We start from the raw sequence: 26,847 nt of genomic DNA, 5'->3' as shown, positions 1-26,847 counted from the left end.
GTAGTTAGATCTCGAGTTTCATCGAAGGAATTGACGACTCCACCGTTGGATCTTGACTTATTTCCAGTTTTATGAAGCTTTGGTGTTTATTTTCATGTTGATGATGTTATTACTCATGTTTCTTGGATGCTTTTCGCAATTAGTGGCTCAGATGTTGAGATCTAGTTGTTGCGTAGGATTTGCTCAAGATTCATGGAGTAGATGTTCTTGTTTGTTCTAGTTCAGAAGTAAATTGTGTTCTGAAGCTTGCTTATTTTCTCCGTACAACTTTTCAATCTTGATCTTGTTTTAAACTTTAAATCCATTACTCTTGTTTCTGAAATGATTTCAAGCAAATGTTTGTTTAAAGTTGCCCTTAGTTTAGGAATTTTCTTGCCAAGTCTCTGTCTCCATCTCACATCTCATTATTTTCTCTTGAAGCTTTCAAAACTCTCTTCCATGCTCCCTTAGTTAGATTAGCTTAAGCTCTCAATCTCAGTTCTCATACTTAAAATTTCAGTTTCCCACATTAGTGTTTAGGTCCATGTTCAAGTGCTTAAAGCGTGGTGGCTAACACCGACAACCCCGTGTCATAGAATCGATCTCGAGTAGGTCCCTAGTCTCTGTGGTTTGACTCCGCTCTTGCCGCTTATACTTTGTAATATTTGTTGCGGAAGTGGAAAATTTATAAATCTTGTTGAAGTAGGGAAATGTGCAAAATCCCTGTCTTCAGTACATATCACCATCTACCTTACCTTGCTATAAATCAGAGCACTTAAATAACAGGATAGACCATTTCATTTATTGCTTATATCTTTTCACGGTGCATCACATTCAACTTTAAAATCCCATACACTATGTGCCTTTACCAATAAACTTTCCATACCTGGTCAAAATAATTTTTTGCTACTAAAATTCTATTAAAGATCCATAATTTACTAGAAGTGAGTCTAACACTTAGTTATTTCGGATATATGGGAGTAGCACATTCTTAAAACCTCTCCAAATGTTAATTTCAATAGCACATTATCCACACCAACCATGTAATAAGAGGTTTGGTTTCTCATACATATCTTTCTACATCCAACAGATGTGTAAGTAGAATAAGTGTTTCTTTCAGAGAGCACATGACAAGTGGGACCCATATCAACAAACCATTCAATTGGATTGTTATTGTGATTTCCGTCGAACACCATTGCGACCACCCGTGGTCCTCATTGTCTTCGAAAATACGTTCAAACAATTTCCACAATATTGTCTTCAACAATATGTACACAGTTATATTGAACTCTAGGTGCATTGTTATGTTCAACAACATATGCATCCCGCCCATCTAGTACTACCAAATCTATTTTGGTATTTCTTTCGAATGACAAATGATAAACACAACTCTTAAGAGAATATATTTCAAAGAGTTAATCACTTTCGACTGACATAATCTTGTCTTAGAACGGTATAATAATTAGTCTTGCGATTGTTAGCAATATTGAGATAAAATTCCTTAGCCATGCACAGATAATACTCTAACTATTACAATCGAATAAAAAAGGTATATTGAGAAGGTATATTTCTCATTTACCTTCTTAAAAAGGTTATTATACCTTCTTAAAAAGAAATGGATTTCAATGAAAAAAGGTAAATTAAAAAGGCAAACAAAAATAACTGACTTTTTACATTTTCTATCAAGAAAATGTAAAGATACATTCTCAAAATGAAAGAATGTATAATATCTCCTCAAATACTCATTGAAGCATGAAATTTTATGAAGAAAAGGTAAATATGATAGTTATTTCTCTTTATCTCCATATTTACCTTTTTCCTTGGAGATGCTTTAATAGCGAAAGAAATTGTGGCTGTTGATAAAATTAAAAGAAATTGTCAATCTAGGTATATGGGAGAACAATAAAAAGTCATTAATGATTTTTTTTGTAAAGGAAAGATTCAACCTCCAGCATTTGTTGATAGAGATTCAGAAAATAAGACAAAATTTGTTAGAAGACTGTAAGTGCAAAAATGATGGAGATAAAATAAGAAAATCTTAGAAACATAGTCTAGAATGGAACAAATAATAATTTGGTGCAGAGGAGACAGAAGGACCGATGTAATTAGACGATTATACCTTTGAAGTCAAAAAATTAGAAAACAGCATAAATGTCTCATGATTGTGTATAAGTACAAAAATTGTGATTACCCTTTATGTCCAAAATCTATTAGATTAACCAAAATAAAATCAAACAAGTTAAGAAAAAAATAATACTACAAATGAAAAAAAAACTAGTAGATACTAAACTATGAAATGATCAAACATAAGTTTCTTTTAAAAAATTGTGGTACTTTATTAAATTATACTATAGTAATTATTTTTTAATTAAATATAGTAATTTAATTATTTAGTATGTTAATTAATATTACCATAATAATTCATATTCTAAATCAATGATATTTTCCTAAAATAATAGAGTTAAAATATATCCAACATTAAATAAGGATAAATTAGTCATACAATTATATCCTAAAAATAGAGCTAAATTACGGGTATTTTGTATATAGAATTTTGTAAATTATTTTTTTTCTCTAAATTTAATCGGGGATTGATAATCAGTGGCGTATACACATTGGAAGGGGTACAACTATACCCCCAAAATTTTGTATATTAATACTATATTTAGTCCTATTATCACAAAATACATCGGTTATCCAGTGGTATGAGGGATCTTCCACCAAGCTGGAGACCCGAGTTCCAATCTTCCTACTTACATGTCCTACTCTTTAATTTTTATTTCACTTTCTCTTCCCCATATTAACTTTGTTTTAATCTATATCACCTCTAATTCAATTTTATTTTGTTCTCAATTCATATTTAAGTTTTATTAATTATTTTGTTTTTAACTAATACATTTATTAGTTTAACCACTAACTTGCTCTTTTTTAATTTAATTTTGTATTATTTCATATGTACTTTTCATTAATTAGTTTTTTAATAGATAGTTATATGATTAATACTCCAAATTATATATTTTTTAATATAACGTATATGTTTTTGTAGTTTAAAAAAATCCAAATTTATAAAACTAACCTCCTAATTGTATTCATATCTATATTATATATTGATAATTAACAAAACATAGATACTTGTATTTCAAATATATAATTTACATGATACTATAAAATAGTAATTTATATTTATTTAAAATGAAGTTTTTTATTAAAAAAAGACAAATATTTTATTTTAAAAAATAGAATAATTGAAAAAACATTAAAAAAACAAAAATGATTAGTCACATTTTGAAATTTTAAATCGTTGTAATTATTTTTCGTACCTTCAAATTAAAAATCCTGGATACTCCACTGCTGATAATATGCAAATACAACTCACATCTACTTACCTGTTTTAAGCATTTGATTTGAGAAACATTCAACAAATGAATAGATGACGATTAATTTCAAAAAAGTCTGCTAAGTATTGAATGTCAATATCAAATAGGAGTACATATTCAATTCCAAGTAGTTAACAAGAAAACAATTTTTCTTTTTTTCTTTTTTTTTCCTACCAGTGAAAAGCATTTGTGTTTTTACCTATTTGTAACTTGCTATGAAATCTTGTCTGACAGATTAAAATAAATTGAGATTAAGTTGAGTCCTTTCAGTATTCCACTAATATATGCTATTTTAGAAGTGACACTATGTTCGAGTTGACCCCATAAATATCTAAGAATATATATATCGAATGTACATAACTAGATAATTAATTACTGCTGCTACAAAATACTGTTTCTTTCTTTTGATCATGCCTGATTGTAATACATCCGTTACTTGTTAATTAAGACATTTTTAGGCACAAAAATTAAGATTAGTATATTAAGTGGATGGTGAATAAAGTAAAAAAGAATAAATTAAGATGAATAGAAAATAAAATAAGCGAGTGTTATATTTTGCCAAAAATAGAAATGATTCAAATATTTTTAAACTTCTCAAAATGGAAAAACGACTCAATTAACAAGGAACGGAGGGAGTATCTTTTTTCTATAAAATATCCCCCATTATGTGTCCCAATTTTTCATTTTGGTTCGTCTCTTATTAATTGTCTCACTTCATTTTTACTACTACTACTAATAATAATAATTTTGATTATCTCACATTCCATAAACTCATTTTCACCAAATATTAGTATAAAAATTAATATATAAAAATAAGACCCACGTACCATAACTTTTTCAACTCAAGTTTCTTTACAATTTTTTAAAAATCTCGTGTCCGGTAAGCCAAATGAGATTTAAAAATTAAGAATATGTATATGAATATTAGTAAACAAAAAGCCAAATGAGATTTAAAAATCGCATGTAAGAATTTTTTTCCCCAAATGATTCCTCTACCAGCGACAAAAAAGGGAGCTTCGTACATGCTGACTCAAATTCTTAAATAATTTGTGACCAAAAATTTAAATGGAATAGTTGGAATAATAAATGAATTGGGCATCCTCGTGTTATTTTAGTATTCAGATTCAACTAACTCTATGAAATTTAATGGAAGATGGAAGATTTCCCAAACAATTATTGTGAAGTTACATGTATTCCAATTTCTACACACTAAACTCAATTTGGATTTGAATTGATAAAATTAATAGTCAGAGAATTGAGTTATAAAAAACGAAAATAAAATTTTTAATTAAAGGAATCTGCATATCCAGCAGTGTAGTTGAAAACGAGGAAAAAAATAATAAATTGTTAATGAGTATAAATATTTTTGCTTCTCCAATAAATACCAACTCAGTTGATCTCATTTACACACTCTTCTCCACCATGGCTGTTTCTGGATATTTCATCAGATTAAACCAAGCTACACTGCCAAATTTTGCACCCCCTAAACTCAATCATGCTCCAAGAAAACAAAAGGTAAACTTCAACACAATTTTTTTTTTTGTTTTTCTCAAAAATTTTGAATAAATATGTTGCATTCATGAGCTAAGTGTTGTGTAGATGCGTGTTAAAGCATGTGGGGGAAGTCCGGAATCGGAGGAAAGGAACATGGCGATGAGGAAAGAGAAGGAGGAATTGAAGCTTGATTTCTCCGGCGAGAAACCGGCGACGCCGTTGCTGGACACCATCAACCACCCCATTCATATGAAGAATCTGGCTAGAAAGGTGATTAAGGTTGTTTCGCTGCTGTCGTGGATCTATAAATTAAATAAATCTGTGTGTATTTTTGTGTCAGGATTTGGAACAGCTGGCTGCAGAGCTGAGACAGGAGATCGTGTACACCGTGTCGAAAACCGGGGGCCACCTGAGCTCGAGCCTGGGCGTGGTGGAGCTCACCGTCGCGCTCCACCATGTCTTCAACACACCTGATGACAAACTCATCTGGGACGTCGGCCATCAGGTGTGTTTGAGTTGGAATTACATGTGAGGTCTTAAATCGTTTGAATGAGATTTTTTGGATGTGTGTTTGTGCAGGCGTACGGTCATAAGATTCTGACGGGGAGGCGGTCAAAGATGCATACGATAAGGCAGACGTCGGGACTGGCCGGCTTCCCCAAGAGGGATGAGAGTGTTCATGATGCCTTTGGTGTTGGCCATAGCTCCACTAGCATTTCTGCTGGTCTTGGAATGGCTGTGGCTAGAGATCTATTGGGGAAAAGCAACAGTGTCGTGTCGGTGATTGGAGACGGGGCCATGACGGCTGGCCAAGCCTATGAGGCCATGAACAATGCTGGCTTCCTTGACTCCAACCTCATCGTCGTCTTGAATGACAACAAGCAGGTGTCGCTCCCCACCGCCACTCTCGATGGGCCCGCCACCCCCGTTGGCGCCCTCAGTAGCGCCCTCACCAAGCTTCAAGCCAGCCCTAAGTTCAGGCAACTTAGGGAGGCTGCTAAAGTAGGCCTTCCTTTTGTTTTTATTAGCTTAATTTTCATACTCCCCCTTGTTTGGTTGGTTGATTGATTGATTGATACTAAAACCGGTTTGTTTCGCTTACAGAGCATAACGAAGCAGATAGGGCCGCAGGCACATGAGGTGGCGGCTAAGGTGGATGAGTACGCGAGGGGGATGCTGAGCGCATCCGGCTCCACTCTCTTTGAGGAGCTCGGGTTGTACTACATTGGCCCTGTGGATGGGCACAACATCGATGATTTGGTCTCTATTTTTGAGAAGGTGAAGGCGATGCCAGCACCGGGGCCGGTTCTTATACACATTGTGACGGAGAAGGGGAAGGGCTATCCACCAGCAGAAGCAGCAGCTGATAGAATGCATGGTTAGTTTAAATAAGTACATACAGATCTTCAAATTTTCGCTATTGTCTCAACTCTTTCTTTTGTGTGTTCTTGTTTTAGGTGTTGTCAAGTTTGTTCCTTCGACAGGGAAGCAAAACAAGGCGAAATCGTCTACACTTTCGTACACACAGTATTTTGCAGAAGCATTGGTTAAAGAAGCTGAGGTAGACAGCAAGATTGTGGGGATCCATGCTGCAATGGGGGGTGGAACCGGCCTCAACTTCTTCCAGAAGCGCTTTCCCGAGCGATGTTTTGATGTCGGGATTGCTGAGCAGCACGCTGTCACATTTGCAGCCGGCTTGGCGTCCGAGGGCCTCAAGCCCTTTTGTGCCATCTACTCGTCCTTCCTTCAACGAGGCTACGACCAGGTGAGGAGCAAGTATGGTACCTAAGACAATTTTTTGTTGTACTAACATTTTTGTTTTGGTGATGTGAAGGTGGTCCATGATGTTGATCTACAAAAGTTGCCTGTCCGGTTCGCCATGGACCGGGCTGGCCTAGTTGGGGCTGACGGGCCCACTCATTGTGGCGCGTTTGACGTCACCTACATGGCCTGCCTGCCTAACATGGTGGTGATGGCTCCATCGGACGAGGCTGAGCTCATACACATGGTTGCCACGGCTGCAGCCATAGACGACCGCCCTAGCTGCTTCCGGTTCCCTAGAGGGAACGGAGTAGGCGTTCCTCTCCCTCACAATAACAAAGGCACACCAATTGAAGTAAGCAAATAGCACCAACAACAAATGATCTTTTATTGCATAGTACTATGATCTTTGTATTTTCAACCTCAAAAAATGTCTCAACAGATTGGGAAGGGAAGAATACTAGTGGAAGGGAACAGGGTGGCTATATTAGGGTACGGAGCAGTGGTGCAGCAGTGCCTCGAAGCAACAAAGGTTCTCGAGTCCTACGACATAACGCCCACAGTGGTGGATGCAAGATTCTGCAAGCCACTGGACACTGACCTAATCCGGCGACTTGCCAAGGAGCACGAGATCCTCATCACGGTCGAAGAGGGCTCGATCGGGGGATTCGGCTCACATGTTTCACATTTCCTAAGCCTCAATGGACTCCTTGATGGTCACCTCAAGGTATCAAAACAATGCCTTCTTATTACATACATACACACACATACATACACTCCCCCAATTCAGTTCGGGCCTGTTCGGTCTGCAATACTGTATCTCGAAATTAAATATATAGTGTGTTTGGTTTGTTAGACTGAATCTCACAATTATATTCTAGATGGATAATCATGTGATAATTAGTCATAATCAAACCCCTCTAACTAAAATAATCTCACAACTTAATCCTTGATTATATCTTAGTACTATTTTATGTAGGAAGTCAAATACTGTTGATCCTAGGTTTTGATCATGTCTTGTTTTGATTGAAATGCAGTTGAGATCAATGATGCTTCCTGATAGATACATAGACCATGGAGCACCAAAGGATCAGATTGAAGAAGCAGGGCTCACTTCAAGGCATATTTGTGGGACAGTTTTGTCACTTGTTGGGAGACCTGTGGAGGCCCTCAAACTTCAATAGATTAGCAATTTGTGTTGTTAGAAACAAATTATATGCAAGACTTGTGATTATCTCCTATGTCTATATGATGAATAGCTCCTCTTCTTTTTTAATAATCAAATTAATTAGGCAGACCAGACTACAAGAAATATGAAATTGTATTATTCATCACAATAATGAAGTCAAGACAACCCACCAAAAAATTCCTTTGTTGTCGCATCTGTTCGAGAATCTCAACGGTTGAACCTTTGATGATTACAATTTTGTCGTTAATCATGTTTATTCAAAAAGAAAAGAAATGAAATGCCAAGACTATCAAACTGATAGTTCAAACTTTTAGAGTGAGTGTTAAATTTGGTCCTTCAAAAATAGAAGTAAGCATTTTTTAGGTATATGAATTAAGAAAAATATCATTTGAGGTTCTTAAAGAACATCTTCAACTATTACACTAAACTCAAGCTCATTTACTGTTAAATATCATATTGATTATTGATTTTACTCCAATTATTTACACAAAATTCAAACCTAAAAGAATTTTTTTCACTCACTTACTTTTTACATTTTCCAATAGTACCTATATATTTTATCTAAACTACACACCAACCCTATAAATCTTTGTCAATAGCTTAAATAAAATAAAATTTATTGATTAATATACCTATATATGAAGTCTATTGTTTATTAAATAAAAAATTAACATAATTTAAAATATTTAAATACAATAAAAATACTATAAGCATAACTAATAATATTCCTTCCGTCCACGAAAAGGTAAAAAGTAAGAGGGTGAGGGAAAAGGTAGGAAAAGGCAAGAGAGAGAGAGAAAAGGTAATGTAATGAGTGTTGGTAGATTGTGGGGTCCATATTATAAATGATGCGTAGGATTATTATTTGTTGAAAACTTTCCATATTTAGACTTAGTCTAAATGATAAAAACTAGTCTATTTTTATGGACGGCGAGAGTATTATAAAATTTAGGCATGATATTAATTTAACGAATCAAGTTCAACACTTCATTCGATAAGTTTAAAATGACATAAATATTTTTGGAAAAAAATAACATAATTTCGGTAAATTTAAAATTGTATTAAAAATACTTCTTCCGTCCCTGAAAAATATACTAGTTTTACCATTTTTTGTCATCCCCGCAATTTAGACAAAGTTTAAATATGAAATATTTTTAACCAATTACATGCCACTAATAATAAGGATTCCACAAACGACTAACACTACTTCCATAATCTTTTCCTTCTTTTTTACTTTACCGCACATTAAACCTGTTCCAATTACACGCCACTAAATATTATTACAAATAAAAATACAGAGAGAAAATTGAGCAGTTGTATGAGAAAAAAAGAGGACAAATGAGAGAAAAAGACAAGAATTCTTCTGTCATTTTTAGTATTCCAAGGTAAAAACAAAAATTCGGTAAATTAAATGATACTCTTACTATTATACTTTCTAATTCAGATATTAAAATTCATGCAGAACCCAAAGTGTATATTCTTTAGGTAGTACTATATTTTCTAATTCAGATATTTGTGGCAATATTCTTTTCCAAATTCAAAGACATAATAAAATGTGAAAAGTGCATTTTCCAAACACTAAATTTCAAGCCCACTCCTCTTTTTACAGAAGAATCAAGACTATCAATTCTCATCCACACTCAAAAGATCAGTCGTTACCATAATTACAGCTGCAAAGGTGAAACTATCCCAGTGGCATTACAAAGGATTTACATCATTTCAAGTTAAAAAGATCTACCATACAAAACACCTCAGATAGGTGTTGATGTGGGAAAGACACTACTTTAATCACAGTTAAAAACGCGCTAGCACTCACTATTTACCGCGGTTGTAAACGATCGCAGCCCAGAACGAGGTCTCCATCAAAATGAAATGAACGCTTGAAGTAGGCTCTGAGCGATCCGGATGCATTCGGGTGTCCCTGATATGATCACCTTACCACTGCCTTCCCCGGGGCTGGGATCTACCACTGTCACGACTGCACTTGATATCTGCCAAAACAGACCATAGTCCAAATGACGAATGACACGACAGTAATGAGAACTCGTTTCCAGAGTGATCTACATTCAACTTAAATCACAAGATTTAATTGCAAATGTGGTGCACGTGTAACCAATCATGTTCTGATCCTTTTACTTAATAGGTTTCTATTTTCAGCCATTTATTTCCTGAATTTCTGGAGCGTTTCTCGAATATCGACAATCAGTAAAATTCATTTGCAAAGAAAACTGCAGTTCACATTTGCAGAAGTTGGCATACAAATAGACAAGTCGGGGAAACGTGGAAACAGCAACATGACACACTAGGCAGATTCTTGAAAAGATGGTATTAGGGTAATGCAGGTTAAGACGAATTAACTAGGAATGGGTTTTAGATGAAGTATACCTCTCTTAAACGAGTCAGGTTGCTTCCGTCGTCACCATAAACAGAGCCAAACTTTTCCCTGGGAACCACGACTTCGACCTTTTGTTCTGATCCCTCATTCACAATAATGCTGCAATCATATATACATTGAATTATCAGGCAAAACATAGCAGCATAAAACAGTCAACTATAAGTCCAATTAGAAGATAACAATACAAGGCTACAACATATGGTCAATTGAGGTCAATTGTACATATGATGACACAGGAAATTAATTTTTTATTTTTTTATTTTTGACATAATCAGCCAAATCCACAGTTTTAACATTAAAGATGAGAATACTACTAAGAAACCATGGGTAATTACAGGGAATGGTGCATACCTTTCTCGCTTGAACCCACTACGAAAAGTTTCTTTCGAACCATCTACAGGTCTTGGTTGACTCTCTATGTTGTTTGCCTGTTAACAGGAAATCACGGAACAGTGAAATCATACAAACACACTAGCTTTCATGAACAAGAAACAATATGATGATACAGCCAAAGGGTCGTGAAGAAATCGATTACCTGTTCCCACTGCAATCCTGGTAGCCAAGAGCTGCTTGATTTCTGCACGAATCCAAGGTGGTCCAATTCATCAATATGGGAAAATCGAGACAGTTGTGCAGATTGTGTTGAAAAAGCTGCCTCTCCACCAGTAGGAATGCTGCTGGAAACAGTTGGGTACAAACTATGTCTGCTTCCTACTCCTTTGTATCCTATTCTAGAAAAGAAATTCGCCCGAAGCCTCCCAGCAAGTTGAAATAGAGCACTCTTAACGTTTTCATAATCACCTGAAATCTGTGAAATAAGACTTGCACAAGTTCAGAAAAAAATAGGTGAATAACTACACGGAATAACTACAACATGCTCATATTGACGGTGCGACGCTTAAATTAGTTGACTCTCATATAAAAGAACAAGATTATCATTAAGAAATAGTAACATTATAAGAGAAGATGTGCATCTTTTGATTAAAGAGATAAAGTTTTCAGTTACTACTTCGTGTATACGAGTTGGAACATCAACCATCCATTACTCAGGAAGAAACTCATACTACTATTCTAGTTTGTGTTGAGCAAAACTAGGAGGTTTCAAGATTTAAATGCATAATCAGTAGCAGTTCAAGCTCAGACCTGGACCACGTTATCGCCAACTCCAGCAAAATCTGGAAGATCTGCTCCCATTAGTTGTATCTCAGCACCTGATGCAAGACTTATATCTGTAGCAAGCTTTCCATCCCCATCCAGTATACTGCTAAGCTGGCTCGATGAAACGAGAATTCTTGCTGATACACTCTCCCCATGGCCGAAGCTCACTATCACCCCTTGGTCCAGGGCAACTTCTACGCATCTGGAAAAAACACGGACAATAGCGATTTGTGCAGGAGAATACAACGGAATTGGACTCTGCAAAGAGGATAGACAAAAGTGACAAGAAGAAACAATTGACAGAGTAACAGCAAGGTAAGGACCATAGAGAGAGAATAGATGATGTCATCTAAAGAAAACACATGTAAAAGGTAGACGGGAAACCTCCAAAGAAGAGATGATGGCAAGGCGTTCCCTTGACCCCGACACTGGAGATGCAAACTTTATAGAAGCTCCAGTTTCTTTTTCCAAATATTTGACGATGTTGGCACCCTTTCCAATGACACCGCCAGCAATTCCGCTAGAGCAAAGAAATCGGAAGATGACTTTCTTCAGAGAGCTTTTATCATCTACATTTAGATACTTTTCAGTGTCTGCTGACAAAGAATGGTCAAAAGAACAATGCTCAACAGCAATATCAGAAACAGGCGGCGCGGAAGTATTATTTTTCACACTGAAATCTGAGTACGATTTTTGTGATGCCCCATGAGTGGATATATGGCCAGGAGCTCCTTCACCAAGGATTCTATCCTGGAGACGACGAGAAACAGCAAGCAGTGCTTTCTTAACAGCGAGAAGTCCACCCACAATCTGCCACATAATTGAGAAGATATTCTTTGAGGCAGAATAATCTAGAAAACAGACCACTTTTAGATAATGAGGCGGGTGCCTCAAACTATATGCACAAAACAGAGTCCGTTCATTCTAGCGACAAAATCAAATTGGGAACAAAATGCATCAAACATGTATAAAACCTAATAACATTATAGCGAAAGCCATCTATTACTAAGTGGACTGAATCTTTTTGCTCGAAGATATTAAACATACTTGATTACCTAAGGCTTACATTTAGGCAATTGATCATGTCTGGATTTAGCAATAATTGCAACATTCCAGCATTAACTGTAGCAATAAAGAAACATAAACACGATAACGGAAGGCATGCATTTTGACTCTATTCCTTTATAAACAAGGAAGGCATGCATTTTGACTCTATTCCTTTATAAACAAGCTCGAATCGGGAAAAAACTCACCTAACTCGAGTATCGAAAGCGCTTGAAACGATTAAGTGAACAATAACAACAATCCCTCCTAACGTTTCCATTTTTAAGTTTGAAATGTAAATATCTTCCAACCATTTCATGACTCAATTGCTTACAAATACATAAAAGTCAAATGCCAAACCCAAACTATATGCAATCAACATCATCTATTTTAAGTAATCATTGAGAGAATTGCCAAAAATAGCAAGAACTAAATCACCTGAATCAGCTCCTCTTCCGGTGCAGCGCAAGGGGGAACCTGCTCCTTCTTGAAAACACGAATTTTCGCCCCCGTGCTTTTGCGAATGGCGGCAACAATTTTGCCCCCCTTCCCCATCAGCGCTCCGATCTGAACGGTCGGAGCGAGCAACCGGCAAACAATCAACCCATTACTATTATAGCTGTTGCGATGCTCATTATCGTCTCCTCCGTTGTCATTTTTCCCAGCACTCCCTTCCACCTCCAAAACCCTCTCAAAAACCCTAATCAAACCCTCCTGCGCCGTCGAGACGCTCACCGTATCCTCGCCCTCGCCCCCGCCTACGGAAATCCTCCTCTCCAACGCGCCATCGCCGACGATGTTCACCACGCGCTCGTGGCAATTGGGGAGCCCCTCCTCGAAGCGAATCCTCGAGCCGGTTAGGGTTTCCAGCTGCTTGATTATGGAGCCGGAGTTCCCAATCACGCCGCCGGCGGTGTTCACGTGGCACAGGAGGCGGTACGCCGCGTCGGGATGGATCTGCTTAGCGGTGGCGGAGCTCCGGTGGCCGGCCGGCGGCGGCTTGGGCCCGGATTTGGGGATTTTCTGAGGGGGAAAGGGCGTCGCGGGAGTCGTGAGAGGCGTCTCCTCCATTATCAGCAAGTGGTATGCATAAATCTGCAGAGCGATTTGAAACGTCGGCGGCGAGGCGCGCGCTCTTCGGAATTGGGGGAAAGGTTTAAACGAATTCCATTGTGTGATTGGGGATTTTTGATTAGGGGATTCGGGAAATAAAGAGGGAGATTAGCAGATGATTTGGTGCTTTACGTGGTTTACGATGGAGGTAAAGAATTTGACTTTACAATATGTTAAATTTCTGTGTATTTTTTTAGGTTTTCAAATTAAACTGTTTATTTTCCAGATTGAAGTTTGTCGGTTTGGGCTTCGGAATGTCGGCAGATCAAATTCCGACTACTGCCACCGGAACCATTTACAATTATACTGAAATGGGATATATATTCATTTGCCGGAATTTCTAATTATAGGCCGGATTGAAAATAATTGATACGATGAGAATTCCGATTTATAATCAATTAGGGCATATTGTAAAATGATTTTACCTTAAAATTAGTTGGTCATCCTCCTCCCTTCATCAATCTCTAATCCTTTGCATTTCTCGAACCACACTAGGGGTGGCAAATCGTGCAGATTGGGTCGTTATCCCGACATGAATCCGTTAACGATACGATATAATATGAATTGAAACAACACGATAACAACCCGAATCCGATATTACATAATTAAAACCTGATATTACATGATTAAACATCATATTACACAAATAAACCTAATTTTTAAAATTGATTTACATGATAAAAATTTATTTTCTATGATTTAAACCCGATCTACAAGAAATTAAATAACTAAAGTAAAGCATTATTTTTTTTAAATAATAAAAATAATATTATTATTTTTTAATGGGTTATTCGTATCCAACCCGAATTCAACCAAATATTTTCGTACTCTTAACGGGTCGACCCAATAAGGACACGAACCCAATAAGGCTTGACACAAACCCATTATTTTTGTGCAGATTCGTGTCAGATTATCGTGTCGGGTCAAAAATTGGCAGTCGTAAACCACACCTTGCACCAACTACAAAAAAATGGACTAGTTAGTGGCCACCTCTTTCGACTCCGGTATCCAAGGGGTGGGTTCACAACATCTCAAACTCTTCGCATTTCTTTCGGCTCCTACTTGCTTAACTTACTGAAAAGTAAGTATCGGCCAAGTGTGAGGATGGAGAGTGTGTGTTTGCATAATTTGTTTTTATTTACTTTTCTTTACCTTCCACTTGTCCAACTTAGCAATCGGTAAGTGACGACCAAGTGTGAGGATGAGACGTTTTAGTTTTAGTTTTAGTTTTAGCTGATGTTTGTTTATTTTTCTTTCTGATAGAACAATTTTGTTTACAAACATGCAAGCATGAATAACTAGTTCCCAAATGCATGGTTTCAATCTCTAGATAAATGTGGATGGCAGAATATGTGTATGTTAAGCGATCAACTCCAAATTATGTGTCTTTAATAAGAGCATGTCTCTACTACTTTTTGCAAGTGATGATGAGTGAATGCCTGATTTCTTTGTAAGTTGAGGATATTGGCAGAAGATGATAGGATGCATTAGGGTATAAAATTGATTTTGAATTCTTTCAATTATACCCTGATGTGAATCAAATTGTAGTCCTATGTTGCATTATATTAATACATTTTTAAGGTGAAAATTGACTCATTTTGATATATTGTAGGACAAAAGACTAAGCTCAAAGAGAAAGAAGAGAAAGGAAAAAAGTCTGAATCTGATCAGTAATCAGATTTTACAAGGCCACCATTACATTCATCTTCAAAAGAGCTTCGCGTGGATACGTCGCACTCCTCAATCGGAGCCCGGCGAAAATTGCTCGACCGGGCGTTTTGTGCGTATGTCGCGATACAGAAAAAACGCCCGGGCGGGCGATTTATGAGGATAAAAAGCCCGACTGGGCAAAATTGACTGGGCCTGTTTTTTTAGCCCAAACTATTTAAATAGCTAGGGCACGACTTCCAAAGCATCTTTCAAACACCTCTTGAGGGTATTATCAAACTGGACTCAACTAGCAAACGATTCATTGCAATAACAATACTAGCACATCTAGACATTAATCACCACTACCCAAGATATCAGGATTCTTGGATTGCGAAAAATCCTCACCATTTGATAAATCAAAGTAGTGCATAATCAATATCGTATGCTTAATGTTATGTCAACATTGATTAAGAAATAACAATCACCGAGACCTCGTATTTCAGTAAATAGCAAGAAAGACTTATCTCACTGTTAGATCTTTCAGTGTTATACCACACCAGTGTCGCTTATTTCCTAAGGTAAGGAACATGCGAACTGACACTACAATCTTTCACGATAGGTAGCCAAAGTCTATCTAGGTTGTGAAATTTTGTTTCTCTTCTACAAATGACCGACTGCGTCACCTTCTGTGAACGTCGTTCACGACCTGTCTACTATGCAGAAGAATTAGACTTGTTTGCTTCTTATATATTTAAGTGTTTGAGAAACATCTTATAAATGCAATAAGCAAACACCAATGCTATAAAAATTACTTCTTCTCGCCTTGAGTTAAATGTGGATTGTAGAGTTTATTATATACAAGCAATTCTATCCGTGTAACATGCTCGAAATATGTTTTCAGTATACCAATCCTAACAAAAGCTCCATTGGTCGAATAAAAGACCTCTTTGAGTTGTCGTGTATCAAATACTCCCTCGGTCAACCAATACAAGGTCAATTTGATCGAACAGGGGTTTTAAGAAATGTAGTAGAAAGTGAGTGGAAAAGGTAGTGAGAGGGATCCTACTTTATATTTTCATCCGTTCCTTATTAATAGATGCATTTCTTTTGAGCATAGAGATTAGAAGAGTGTGTTAAGTGGATGGTAAATAAAGTAAGAGAGAATAAAGTTAGAGAGAGTGTTACTCTTTGTCAAAAAGAGAAATGACTCAATTATCTTTAATCTTTCCAAAAAAAACGACTCAGTTAACAAGGAGCGAAGGGAGTATGATTATTTTTATAGTGAAATGTGAGCTAAATAAAGTTAGCGGAATGTGACCATTACCAAACGTAGTAAAAAAGCAAATGAGATATTTATTGGTGGACAGACAAAAATGGCAAAAAATGAGGCATTTATTGGTGTACGGAGAGAGTAATTAGTTTGAATGAATCTACACCGCTCGATTCATCTCTAGGATATGTAGTAGTAAGCTTTTTGCCTGTGTTGAACTTTGATTTTAACAAATTACTTTGTTGATTTCATTTGAATTTAACTACATTGATTATGCTTCGAATTATCGAATTTGAACATTTTCCTAGCTCTTGTAATTATTTTTATTGTTCTTGTGCTTTTATTGTTCTTTTGTGTGACCAACTTTAAAACTATGATCGGTTAACTATATTAATTAAAAGATAGTTAGCTTTTCATGGTTAAAGGAACAATCATCACCTAGATTATCTGCACTCGAGAGAGATGATACCCCTAGTGAGGGAGTCTTAGGAGCTATAGGAGTTAGATTTGGAGTATTGAAAGGAAACTTTAATATTAGTTTTATCAAATAGTTAGGGTGCACTGGAGAGGATGGCTTATCCTATAGTAGAGATTTTCATAATAATCCTAGAGATATACCATAACCATAAGTAAAGGTTTGGTTAGATAAATCGATACTAAATTGTTGTAGTTGGATTAGTTAGTACTCCCCTGTCCTTGAAATTTTGTCCCATTTTTCATTTCTGTCTGTCCCACAAAATTTGTCTCATTTCACTTTTTATCATTTTTGGGTAGTGGGCCTCATATTTCACTAACCCATTCCTACTCACATTTTATTATAAAACTAATATATAAAAGTAAACTCACATTCCACTAACGTTTTCCAACTCACTTTTCATTATATTTCTTAAAACTCGTGTCAGATCAATGTTTACAATATTTGAGGGACGAAGAGAGTAATTAGGATTTTAGAAACCAAACCAAAATTTGAATCATCTAAATAGTGAAAGATTATTATAGGGATACTCAAGTAACTATTAATCTCTGCGGATATGATACTCTTGCTTGCTCTTACTAAAAAATCTCGTTACACTTGCGAGATAATTCATAAATAAAGTGAGTCAAATCTTATGCCGCGTTGTGTTTGTATGGTAGTGGTGTTGCGGTTTTTTGCAGCGCACTATGCGTGTGTATATGGTGGGTGGGAAGTGATGTGTTGCGCGGTGTGTAGAGCACTATCTGTGTTATCATGCGCCGAGCAGTGTATTTGCGGTTGTTGTTTTGGTGTGTGTGTTGGCATGTGTGTGTGAGAGGTTGGCGGCGAAGTTGTCATCAACGGTAGTGATGGCCTTCCAGAAGTCATTCGCATTGTGACTGAAGTTAAACGGCTCTCTATACACCTCCCTGAAAATCCAAAGATCTCCTTGAATTGTGCCATCGTCACTGTTGTACTCAGCATTCTCATACGAAACTTGATTGGCAACTATCTCCTCTGTTCATGATTACCTCAAGGGTAGAACAAGAAACTCCAGTGTAAGCCTCTGATAGGAGGGGTTCCTCTGTGCCATGAAGAGCCCATTTAGTTGGCCTCTTTCACATAGCTATTGAAGCACTGCTCAATGCCCACCGTCGGATTGTGATAGGGCATGGATATCTAGCTAACCGGTAGGGTAGTTGTGAGAGTTCGGCCATTTCTTCTTCTCTTCGGCATTCAATTAACTCCAGAGTGGTTGGGCGCCATCGTTCATACCTAAAATTGAGAGTATTAGATCAATTCGACAAGAAACCACAAGATGCATTAATGTAGACACTCTCCCAACATACTCTATACTAAAAGAATTCTCATTCATACATTTATCGAGACTAGAATCAACCCCCCATTGTGTCACACAATGTCTCTTCCACAACAATAACCTCAATCATGCTTAACTCAAACATTCCACCAACATGCATCACTTATCTAACATTGCATCTATGTAGACATCAACAAATCAAAGCATGCTAGTTCCCCACACTCAATAACCACAACCCATGAAGGAATTGCACAATTCATGCTCAAGAACCATTCAAACCAAATCATCCTCTAACTAGCAATTAGTCAGAAATCTCCAAACAACGAGACATGCTAGTTTCAACCTCGATTCACCAATAATCATCTAACACCGACATAGTAAGAGAAGATGAAAAAAAATCATACTTTCGGGCTTAGAGTGATAGAAACGGATTTCTCTCCTTTTTTGCTTGTTTTGAGTAAATCAACCGATTAATCGGTTAACCCTTGATTAGATGGATTGGGAGGATGGTATGTGTGTGAAATCAGTGTAAGTGGAAGATTTGAAGGTGGAGGGGCGAAGAGAGTAGAGAGGAACGAGAGAGAATGGGGGTAGGGTTTTGAAAGTGTAAAACTGACCGGTTTGCGTCTTTAAATCGCGAAAGAAATCGCCGGTCGGGCGTTTGCACTTTGAAAATCGCCCGGTCGGGCGAACTTTCTGGACAATCCGATTTCATCAAACGCCGTCGGCGATTCGTATTTTGTACATGCCCGGTCGGAATCTTGATTTCTGGAAACGCCGGTCGGGCGATTTGCACTTTGCAAAACGCCCGGTCGGGCAAACTTTCTGGACAATCTCGATTTCTGTAAACGCCCGCTCGGGCGATTTGCACTTGCAAAACGCCCGGTCGGCGAACTTTCTGGATTCACAAGTCCATTTCGCCATTTCTCCAGTTTTTTTGTCCGCTTTTCACCCATCAAGCCTTCTCCTGTTCACTTAAAACACAAAACACCCAAAAAGAACAAAATAAAACACACAAAAACACACGCTATAATTTTACCTACTAGGGGTTGCCTCCCCATAGCGCAATTGTTTAACGTCATTTGCCCGACGCTTTGCAAGCTCCACTACTCAATCAAGGCAACCACAAAGACCTCGTCTTGTTGCTCTTGGAAAGACTCTTGAGATTTTTGACCATTTGCCTTGAACGTGCTTCCATCGGTCCTTTGAGCTCCATTGTGCCATTGCTCATGACCTTCCTGATTGAAGGGTCCGACCACTAGATTTTAGCTTGCCCGGAAAGAGTCTCAACTTGTGGTTGAAAAGCAACACGATCCCCTTGTGGAATTCACGCCTCTCAATCATCTTGTCGTGATACGTCTTCATCTCTCCTTGTAGATTGGGAATTAGCATAAGCTTCATTCCTAAATTCATCAAGTAAATTGAGGTGAAGCTTCCTTTCCTTGCGGCCTTGGTGAAGTCCATGTTCATTTGCCTCACCGCCCAATATGATGAGTGCTTCAATTCAACGGGAGATGGCATGATTTCAAAGAGCAATTGATAAGGTGACATCCGATTGGCGTCTTGTAAGCCGTCCTATACGCCATAGAGCATCGTCAAGCTTGAGAGCCATCTCTACGGTTAGCATTGACACTCTTTTGCAATATTTGTTTGATCTCTCTATTGGCCAACTCGGTTTGACCATTAGCTTGTGGATGATAAGGAGTTGTCACCCGATGCTTCACTCCATGCCTTGCTAAGACCGCTCTAGCCACCTATTGCGAAAATGAGACCCTCCATCACTTATGATAGCCCGAGGTGCGCCGAATCGCGTGAATATGTTCTTTTGAACGAATTTAATCACCACCTTTGAATCATTAGTTTGGGTAGGAATGGCTTCCACCCACCTTGATACATAGTCAACGGCTAGTAGAATGTATTGGAACCCACTAGATAGAGGAAAGGGCCCCATGAAGTCAATGCCCCACACTCAAAACTCGACTTCAACAATTTGTCGTCAATGGCATCTCCTTCTTCTTAGAACACCCCCCATTCTCTGGCACTCGTTGCATCTTCTCACGTAGTCCTGGCAGTCTTTGTGATGGTTGGCCAAAATAGACCACTTTGGAGCACTTTCATAGCAGTCCGGTTAGCTCCAAAATGCCCCCCACTAGGTGCGGTGTGGCAATGCATAATAACGGACTCCCACTCCTCTTGAGGGACACATCTTCTAATCACCATGTCGGCACATCTTCTAAAAGACAAGGCTCGTCAAAAATAGAACTTCACGTCGTGGAAGAACTTCTTCTTTTGATAGTCTCAAGTCCTTCGGGAATCACCTTAGCACAAGATAGTTCACAATATTGGCATTACCATGCACTTGACCCTTGGCCACATAAAACAAATGCTCATCCGGGAATTCTTCATTGATGACCAACTTCAATTTTTCCTCTTCACTAGCATGCTCCAATCTTGAGAGATGATCCGCCACACATTCTCACACCCTTTCTATCTCGGATCTCCAAATCAAATTCTTGAAGGAGCAAGATCACCTTATAAGCCTTGGTTTTTGCATCTTGCTTAACAATAGATGGCGGATGGCGGCATGGTCAGTAAAGACAATAGTTTTGGCCCCAATAAGGTAAGGGCGGAACTTGTCAAAAGAGTAGACCACCGCAAGCTTTCCTTCTCGGTAGTGGTGTAGTTAGCTTGAGCCGAATCCAATGTCCTACTAGCATAATATATCACGGAATATCTTGTCTCTCTTTTGTCCCAAAGCCGAGCCTACCGCACACATCACTTGCATCACACATGATCTCGAAAGGTTGAGACCATCGGGGAGATCAAGATTGGGGCACTCACCAACGCCGCCTTGAGCTTCTCAAATGCCTGCGCACATTCAAGAGTGAAATCAAATTTTACATCTTTAGCTAGTAAATGGCAAGGGGTCTAGCAATATGTGAAAAATCTTTGATGAACGCCTATAGAAACCCGCATGGCCTAGGAAGCTCCTCACGGCCTTCTCACTACAAGGATGTGCAATTGCTCAATGGCAACTATCTTGGCTCTATCCACTTCAAGTCCTCCGGCTGAAATTTTGTGTCAACACGATCCCATCACGGACCATAAAATGACATTTCTCCCAATTGAGTACTAGATTGGTCTCCTCACATCTCTGCAAAACTTTGGTTAGATTATCCAAGCAACTATCAAATGTCATACCAAAAACAGAGAAGTCATCCATGAAAACCTCCATAATATTCTCAACCATATCATGAAAAATGGACATCATATATCTTTGAAAGTAGCCGGGGCATTACAAAGCCCAAAAGACATTCTCCTAAATGCATAGACACCATAAGGACACACAAAAGCCGTCTTATGTTGATCCTCGGGAGCTATCAAAATTTGGTTATATCCGAATAACCATCGAGAAACAATAATACTCATGTCCGGCTAACCTATCCAACATTTGATCAATAAATGGAAGGGGGAAGTGATCTTTCCTAGTGGCCAAATTTAAAGCGCGATAATCAATGCAAACTCTCCACCGGACACACTCTAGTAGCTATCACTCATCATTTTTCCCTTTCACCACAGTGGTGCCCTTTTTAGACACCACTTGAGTAGGAACCACTCACCTCTGTCGATATAGCATATATCATACCGGCATCTAACCATTTCAACACTTCTTTTCTAACCACATCTTGCATAATAGGGTTTAGTCGCCTTTGGTTTTGTACCTTAGGCTTATACCCTCGTCTAATGAATTCTATGCATGCAAACGGTTGGCTTATTCCTTAATGTCCGATATGGACCACCCAATGGCTCTCTTATGCTTCCTAAGAACTCTCAACAATTTATCCAACTCGAAACTAGAGAGAGAAGATGATACAATTACCGGAAAAGTGTCATTCCTCCAAGAAAGGCATATCGCAAGTGTAGTGGAAGTGGCTTCAACTCAAGCTTCTTGTTTTCCCCATCTTTATTGCTATCTTCACTTCCACTCCTAAGAGGTAGAAATTGTGGACGAAGTGATCTAGGGATTTCTTTAGCCGAGTCCAAAGCACCTACAAATTCCAACAACTCGGGGTTAGCATCCAAAACATCAAAAGAATGAGAAGAACATGGAATGAGAAATGCATCTCTCTAATTGATCATCCAGTAAGAGGTCGGTGCCACTCCTCCAACACACTCATCCATCACGGTCACAACATTGCAATGTTGTAGGCTTCCTCCCGGTTCCGCATCATGCCTCTTTAAGGCCTCATATATCGAAAATGTCACGCTCTCATCATTGAGACGAAGTGTAAGTTCCCTTTTGAAACATCGATCATGGCTTCCGGTGGCAAGGAACGGTCTTCCCAAAATAAGAGGTACAATTCTATCCTCTTCCATGTCCAACACCACGAAGTCAACGGGGAATATGAACTCATTCACCCTCACCAATATATCTTCTGCTATGCCCGAGGGATATGCCACCGATCTATCCGCCATTTGCAAAGTAATGCTAGTCGATCTCAATTTACCAATATTCAACTTGTTGAAGAAGGACAATGGCATAAGATTAATGCTAGCCCCTAGATCGCACAAGGCATTCCCCACAAAGCAATTTCCAATAGTGCACTCAATAGTGAAGCTTCCCGGATCTTGCATTTTGGGCCGGCAACTTCTTTGAATAATTGCACTGCAACTCTCCGTCAAGTTGACCGTCTCATAGTGCCCCCATTTCCTTTTTGTGATACCACATCCTTGAGGAACTTTGCATAACTTGGCATTTGTTGAAGTGCTTCAACAAGAGGGATGTTAATTTGAACTTTCCTAAAGATATCCAAAAATCTTGAAAATTGTTCATCCTTCTTTTTCTTTTGCATCATTTGAGGGAAAGGAAGTTTAACTTCCGTGGGCTTAGGAGGAACTATTGTCTCGGCTTTGATCTTTTGGTGGGCTCTTCGTTGATGCTCCACTCTATTGTCTCTTCTTCTTTCGGGTTGCACAATAGCTTCTTTTCGGGCATAGGGGGGCCTCTATAGCTTGTTCCACTCCTCAAATTGATAGCCTTGCAATCCTTTGGGTTAGGAATGGTGGGTTGCTTGGGAATTGCCCCCGGTTGATGAAGTTGGCCCACGGCTTGGGCAATTTGACTCATTTTGATGCTCCAAAGCCCCCATTCTCGTGGTGACCTCCACTTACCGCCGTCTCAACCTTATCAATTCTCTTAGTAGATTGTGTCATGATTCCATCGTCTTCTCCATTAGAGCTTTTAGAAGCTCATGGGTGACATCATCACTTGAAGGTTTAGAATTTTGGTGGCACATTAGCGGCCCCACTTGTCGACCCACTAGGTGTAGGGAAACGAGGTGGTGGAGGTGGTTGGATAGCATTGTTTGGATTGCCATAAGAAAGGTTTGATGTGCATGAAGGGTGAGCGATAGCCTTGGTAATTACACCCCCATTGTTAGGGCGATAGTTGTAGAAGTTCCTTTGATTCCCTCCTTGATGCACATAATTGACATCTTCCACGGTATGTAAAGGCTCTCCCATAGGTGCCACTCCCAAACTAAGGCCATCCACCTTTTGATTCAACAACATCATTTGTTGGTTGAGAAGATTGAATGCATCCGAATCCACAACCGAAGCCACCGGCATTGAACTATCTCGGCCCGAGCTCCAACCTTGCTAGTATAGGCAAGCCTTTGAAGCATCTTCTTGCACTCCTCGACCCCCTTGTCCAAGAATGAACCCCCCGAACCAAAGTCTAATTGACTCTTGATAAACTCCGAGCATCCATTGTAGAAGAGGCTCACTTGATGGCCCGGAGATAACCCATGGTTGGGGCATTTCTTTAGCAAGGCGTTGAATCTCTCCAAGCCTCGAACATAGACTCTTGGCCCTTCATTTTAAAGTGGGAGATCTCTGCTTGGAGGTTGAGAGTGGAGCTTAGAGGGAAGAATCGATCCAAAAACTTTTGGGCTAAGTCGTCCCAACTTGTAACCGAGCCCGGCTCAAGGTTATCAAACCAATCTCTAGCATATCCCGACAATGAGAATGGAAATAGCCTAAGTTTGATTGTATCGTCGGGAACCCCATTAAGCTTAGTTGTATTGGCAATCTCTAAGAATTTAGATAAGTGCCTATTAGGATCCTCCGTGGGCCTTCCCGAGAAAACACGTTGCTCCACAAATTGAATCAATCCTGTCTTCAACTCAAAATTGTTGGCATTCACCCTTGTATCATAGGGTGGATGTGGGATATTGACGTTCCCAAATGCGTCTCTAACCGGAGCCTCTCGCCTCCTTTCCTCCTCTCTTTCCCTTCTCATCTCCGCCATTTCTTGTTGTAGTTGGAGAATGATTTTGTCTTGATTTAATGAGGTGGAGGTGGAGGGGAATTCCCTCATTGTTCCCATGTGGATTTCCATTGGCTCAACTTGATGTTGAGCTCTTGCTCTTCTCCTTCGTCCTCCTCTTCTTCTATTGGCGGCTTCTATCTCTAAATTAATCGGCTCAAGGGGTAAACGACTTGAGCGCGCGTGAGCATAAAAACCTACACAACACAAGAGAGGAAACAAAGTCAAAATAGAGCTAAACTAGAAAACTAAACTAAATAATTAAAGCAAGTAAAATGTCTAAACTAGTATTCTCTATCTTTTCACAATATCAAACACAAAAGCAAATTTAGTCCCCGGCAACGGCGCCAAAAACTTGACTCGTGCTAATTTAGTATTCAAAAGCGTCACCCGCAAGTGTACGAGTTAAGTAGCACGTGGTAAGCTAAATTATCGATCCACGGAGACTAAAAGCCGGTTTGAATACTATGATGTAACTTTGAACACTATCTAGACTAATAAAGGGGTTTTTGGTTTTCTTAACTAAGATCAAAGAACAAATAAGCTAGTAAGACAATTAACTAAGAAAAACAAACAAACAAAGATAGGTTCACACAAAATTGGGAAAGTATAGGAAATGGATCCGTTAGAATGGATCAAGGATTTCATCTATGGGTCATGCTCATCTATTGGGCCTCAAATGCGGTTAGGAAAGTCGGGATAATCGGTTAGACCCCCTCTCGGGTGCATCTAACACGTGGGTCAATCTCTAGTGTAGGAGTCTCGTCCATACAATTCGAGATTGACTCCAAAGCACAACGGACCCAAGCCCTCTCTCTAGCTTATGCATCTCTCGATTACATATAATGCACGGAGTTGTTGATTACACATCTATCCTAATCTTGTATTTCTCAATAACATCAATTAGGTACAAGATTTATCTAATTGGTAGCTAAGCAATTAGATATTAAAAGACCAAGGTTCAACAAAACCAACAAAAGAGATAGATACGCATTCAACCATAGATTCAATCCATACAATCCATTCAAACTTCACCAAATCCCTACTAAAAGCTTAGCTACTCATAGTCAAAGCTAACATAAAAGCAAAAACAAGGAAAACAAAGCTACACATAATAGAAATGATACTAGAACTCCCTATGGTGGAATTGATGGTGGGGGTCTCCTTCCTCCAATCTCTTGGAAATGGGAAGCTCCTTGACTTCAAATCCTCTCAAAACCTTACTTTCTTGCTAAGATTCGTGGTGTGGGAGTTAGGTTTGGAAATGAGTGAGAACCCTTTTATATCCGGAGTAAGAAAGAGGCAAAGTTGGCAACAGCGACAAATCGCCCGGTCGGGCGATCTGTAAGTCGGAATATGCCCGGTCGGGCGATCTGGGTAAATCGCGATGAGGCTTCAAACGCCCGGTCGGGCGTTTTGTTGGATGAAAAACGCCCGGTCGGGCGAACTTTCTGTTTTCTTCGGCTTGCGCCCGACCGGGCGTTTTTTATATGAAATTCGCCCGGTCGGGCGAACATTCTGTGGTCAGCCCGTTCGCTCCGTTTTGCCCGTTTTAGACCTGTTCTTGCATCAAAACTCCGACAAACTTGTTAACTCTAAAAAATAGCTGAAAAGTGGGTGAAACATATACTTTATACCTCAAAAGATTCAACAACATGTGTTAATCACCCATCTAAACATCCTAAACTATGAGTTTGTCAGACATACACTATCAAATAGGTAGTCTTCTCCCCAATTTTCTTGAAGAACAAAGTATGATCTGAGTTACTCTGTTTATACTCATAGCTCTTCATTGCATCAGAAAATCTCTCAAACCAGACTCTTGGGGACTGCTTAAGTCCAGACAGAGTCTTCTTTAGTCTACATCCTTCGCCTGTCTTGAAGTCACTTGAGAAACAGGGCGGTGCTTCCATATATATCTCCTTTTTTAATTCACCATGAAGGAATGAATTTGTGATATCGAACTGATATAACGGCCAATCTCAGTTGGCTGCAATCGATAGAAGTACTCAAACAGTATCCATATTGGCTACTGGTGGAAGGTCTCTGAGTAGTCTACCCCATATGTCTGAGTATATCCTTTTGCCACAAGTCGAGCTTTATATAGCTCAATGATCCGTCTGGTCTCCTGAAGTTAGCTAAGAGAGTGTGTGTACTTTGATATATCTCAATCCACAAGGTCCAGAGGATTCTCTAGATCACAGGGTCTAGGAGATCATGAATCTGTCAGAATTCGTTCGTTGGACACACCTTTCTTGCTTCAAAACCTCAACCCACTACACTATTGGCTAGTATAGAGAAGTAAATGATCGATCCC

General features: G+C 38.8%; 2 protein-coding genes across 2 annotated transcripts; one reads left to right on the top strand and one right to left on the bottom strand.

Annotated features, from left to right (window-relative positions):
* The first annotated feature begins 4,732 nt into the window (after positions 1–4,732).
* On the top strand, positions 4,733–8,047 carry LOC121772703 (probable 1-deoxy-D-xylulose-5-phosphate synthase 2, chloroplastic). The gene is made up of 9 exons (XM_042169899.1): positions 4,733–4,871; positions 4,956–5,120; positions 5,191–5,355; positions 5,430–5,852; positions 5,955–6,228; positions 6,308–6,615; positions 6,685–6,966; positions 7,054–7,338; positions 7,649–8,047. The coding sequence occupies exons 1-9, from the start codon at positions 4,779–4,781 to the stop codon at positions 7,793–7,795; spliced, it is 2,142 nt and encodes a 713-aa protein (XP_042025833.1). The 5' UTR covers positions 4,733–4,778; the 3' UTR covers positions 7,796–8,047.
* Positions 8,048–9,400: 1,353 nt separating this feature from the next.
* LOC121769785 (KH domain-containing protein HEN4-like) lies at positions 9,401–13,743 on the bottom strand. Its single transcript, XM_042166541.1, has 7 exons — positions 12,836–13,743; positions 11,738–12,163; positions 11,339–11,611; positions 10,731–11,003; positions 10,547–10,623; positions 10,186–10,294; positions 9,401–9,791 (listed from the first exon to the last, which is right to left on the bottom strand). The coding sequence occupies exons 1-7, from the start codon at positions 13,466–13,468 to the stop codon at positions 9,663–9,665; spliced, it is 1,920 nt and encodes a 639-aa protein (XP_042022475.1). The 5' UTR covers positions 13,469–13,743; the 3' UTR covers positions 9,401–9,662.
* Between the last annotated feature and the right edge of the window lie 13,104 nt (positions 13,744–26,847).

This window comes from Salvia splendens, chromosome 16 (assembly GCF_004379255.2).
Source record: "Salvia splendens isolate huo1 chromosome 16, SspV2, whole genome shotgun sequence".
In the NCBI taxonomy this organism is placed as follows: domain Eukaryota; kingdom Viridiplantae; phylum Streptophyta; class Magnoliopsida; order Lamiales; family Lamiaceae; genus Salvia; species Salvia splendens.
This window is presented reverse-complemented; position numbering and strand designations above follow the sequence as displayed.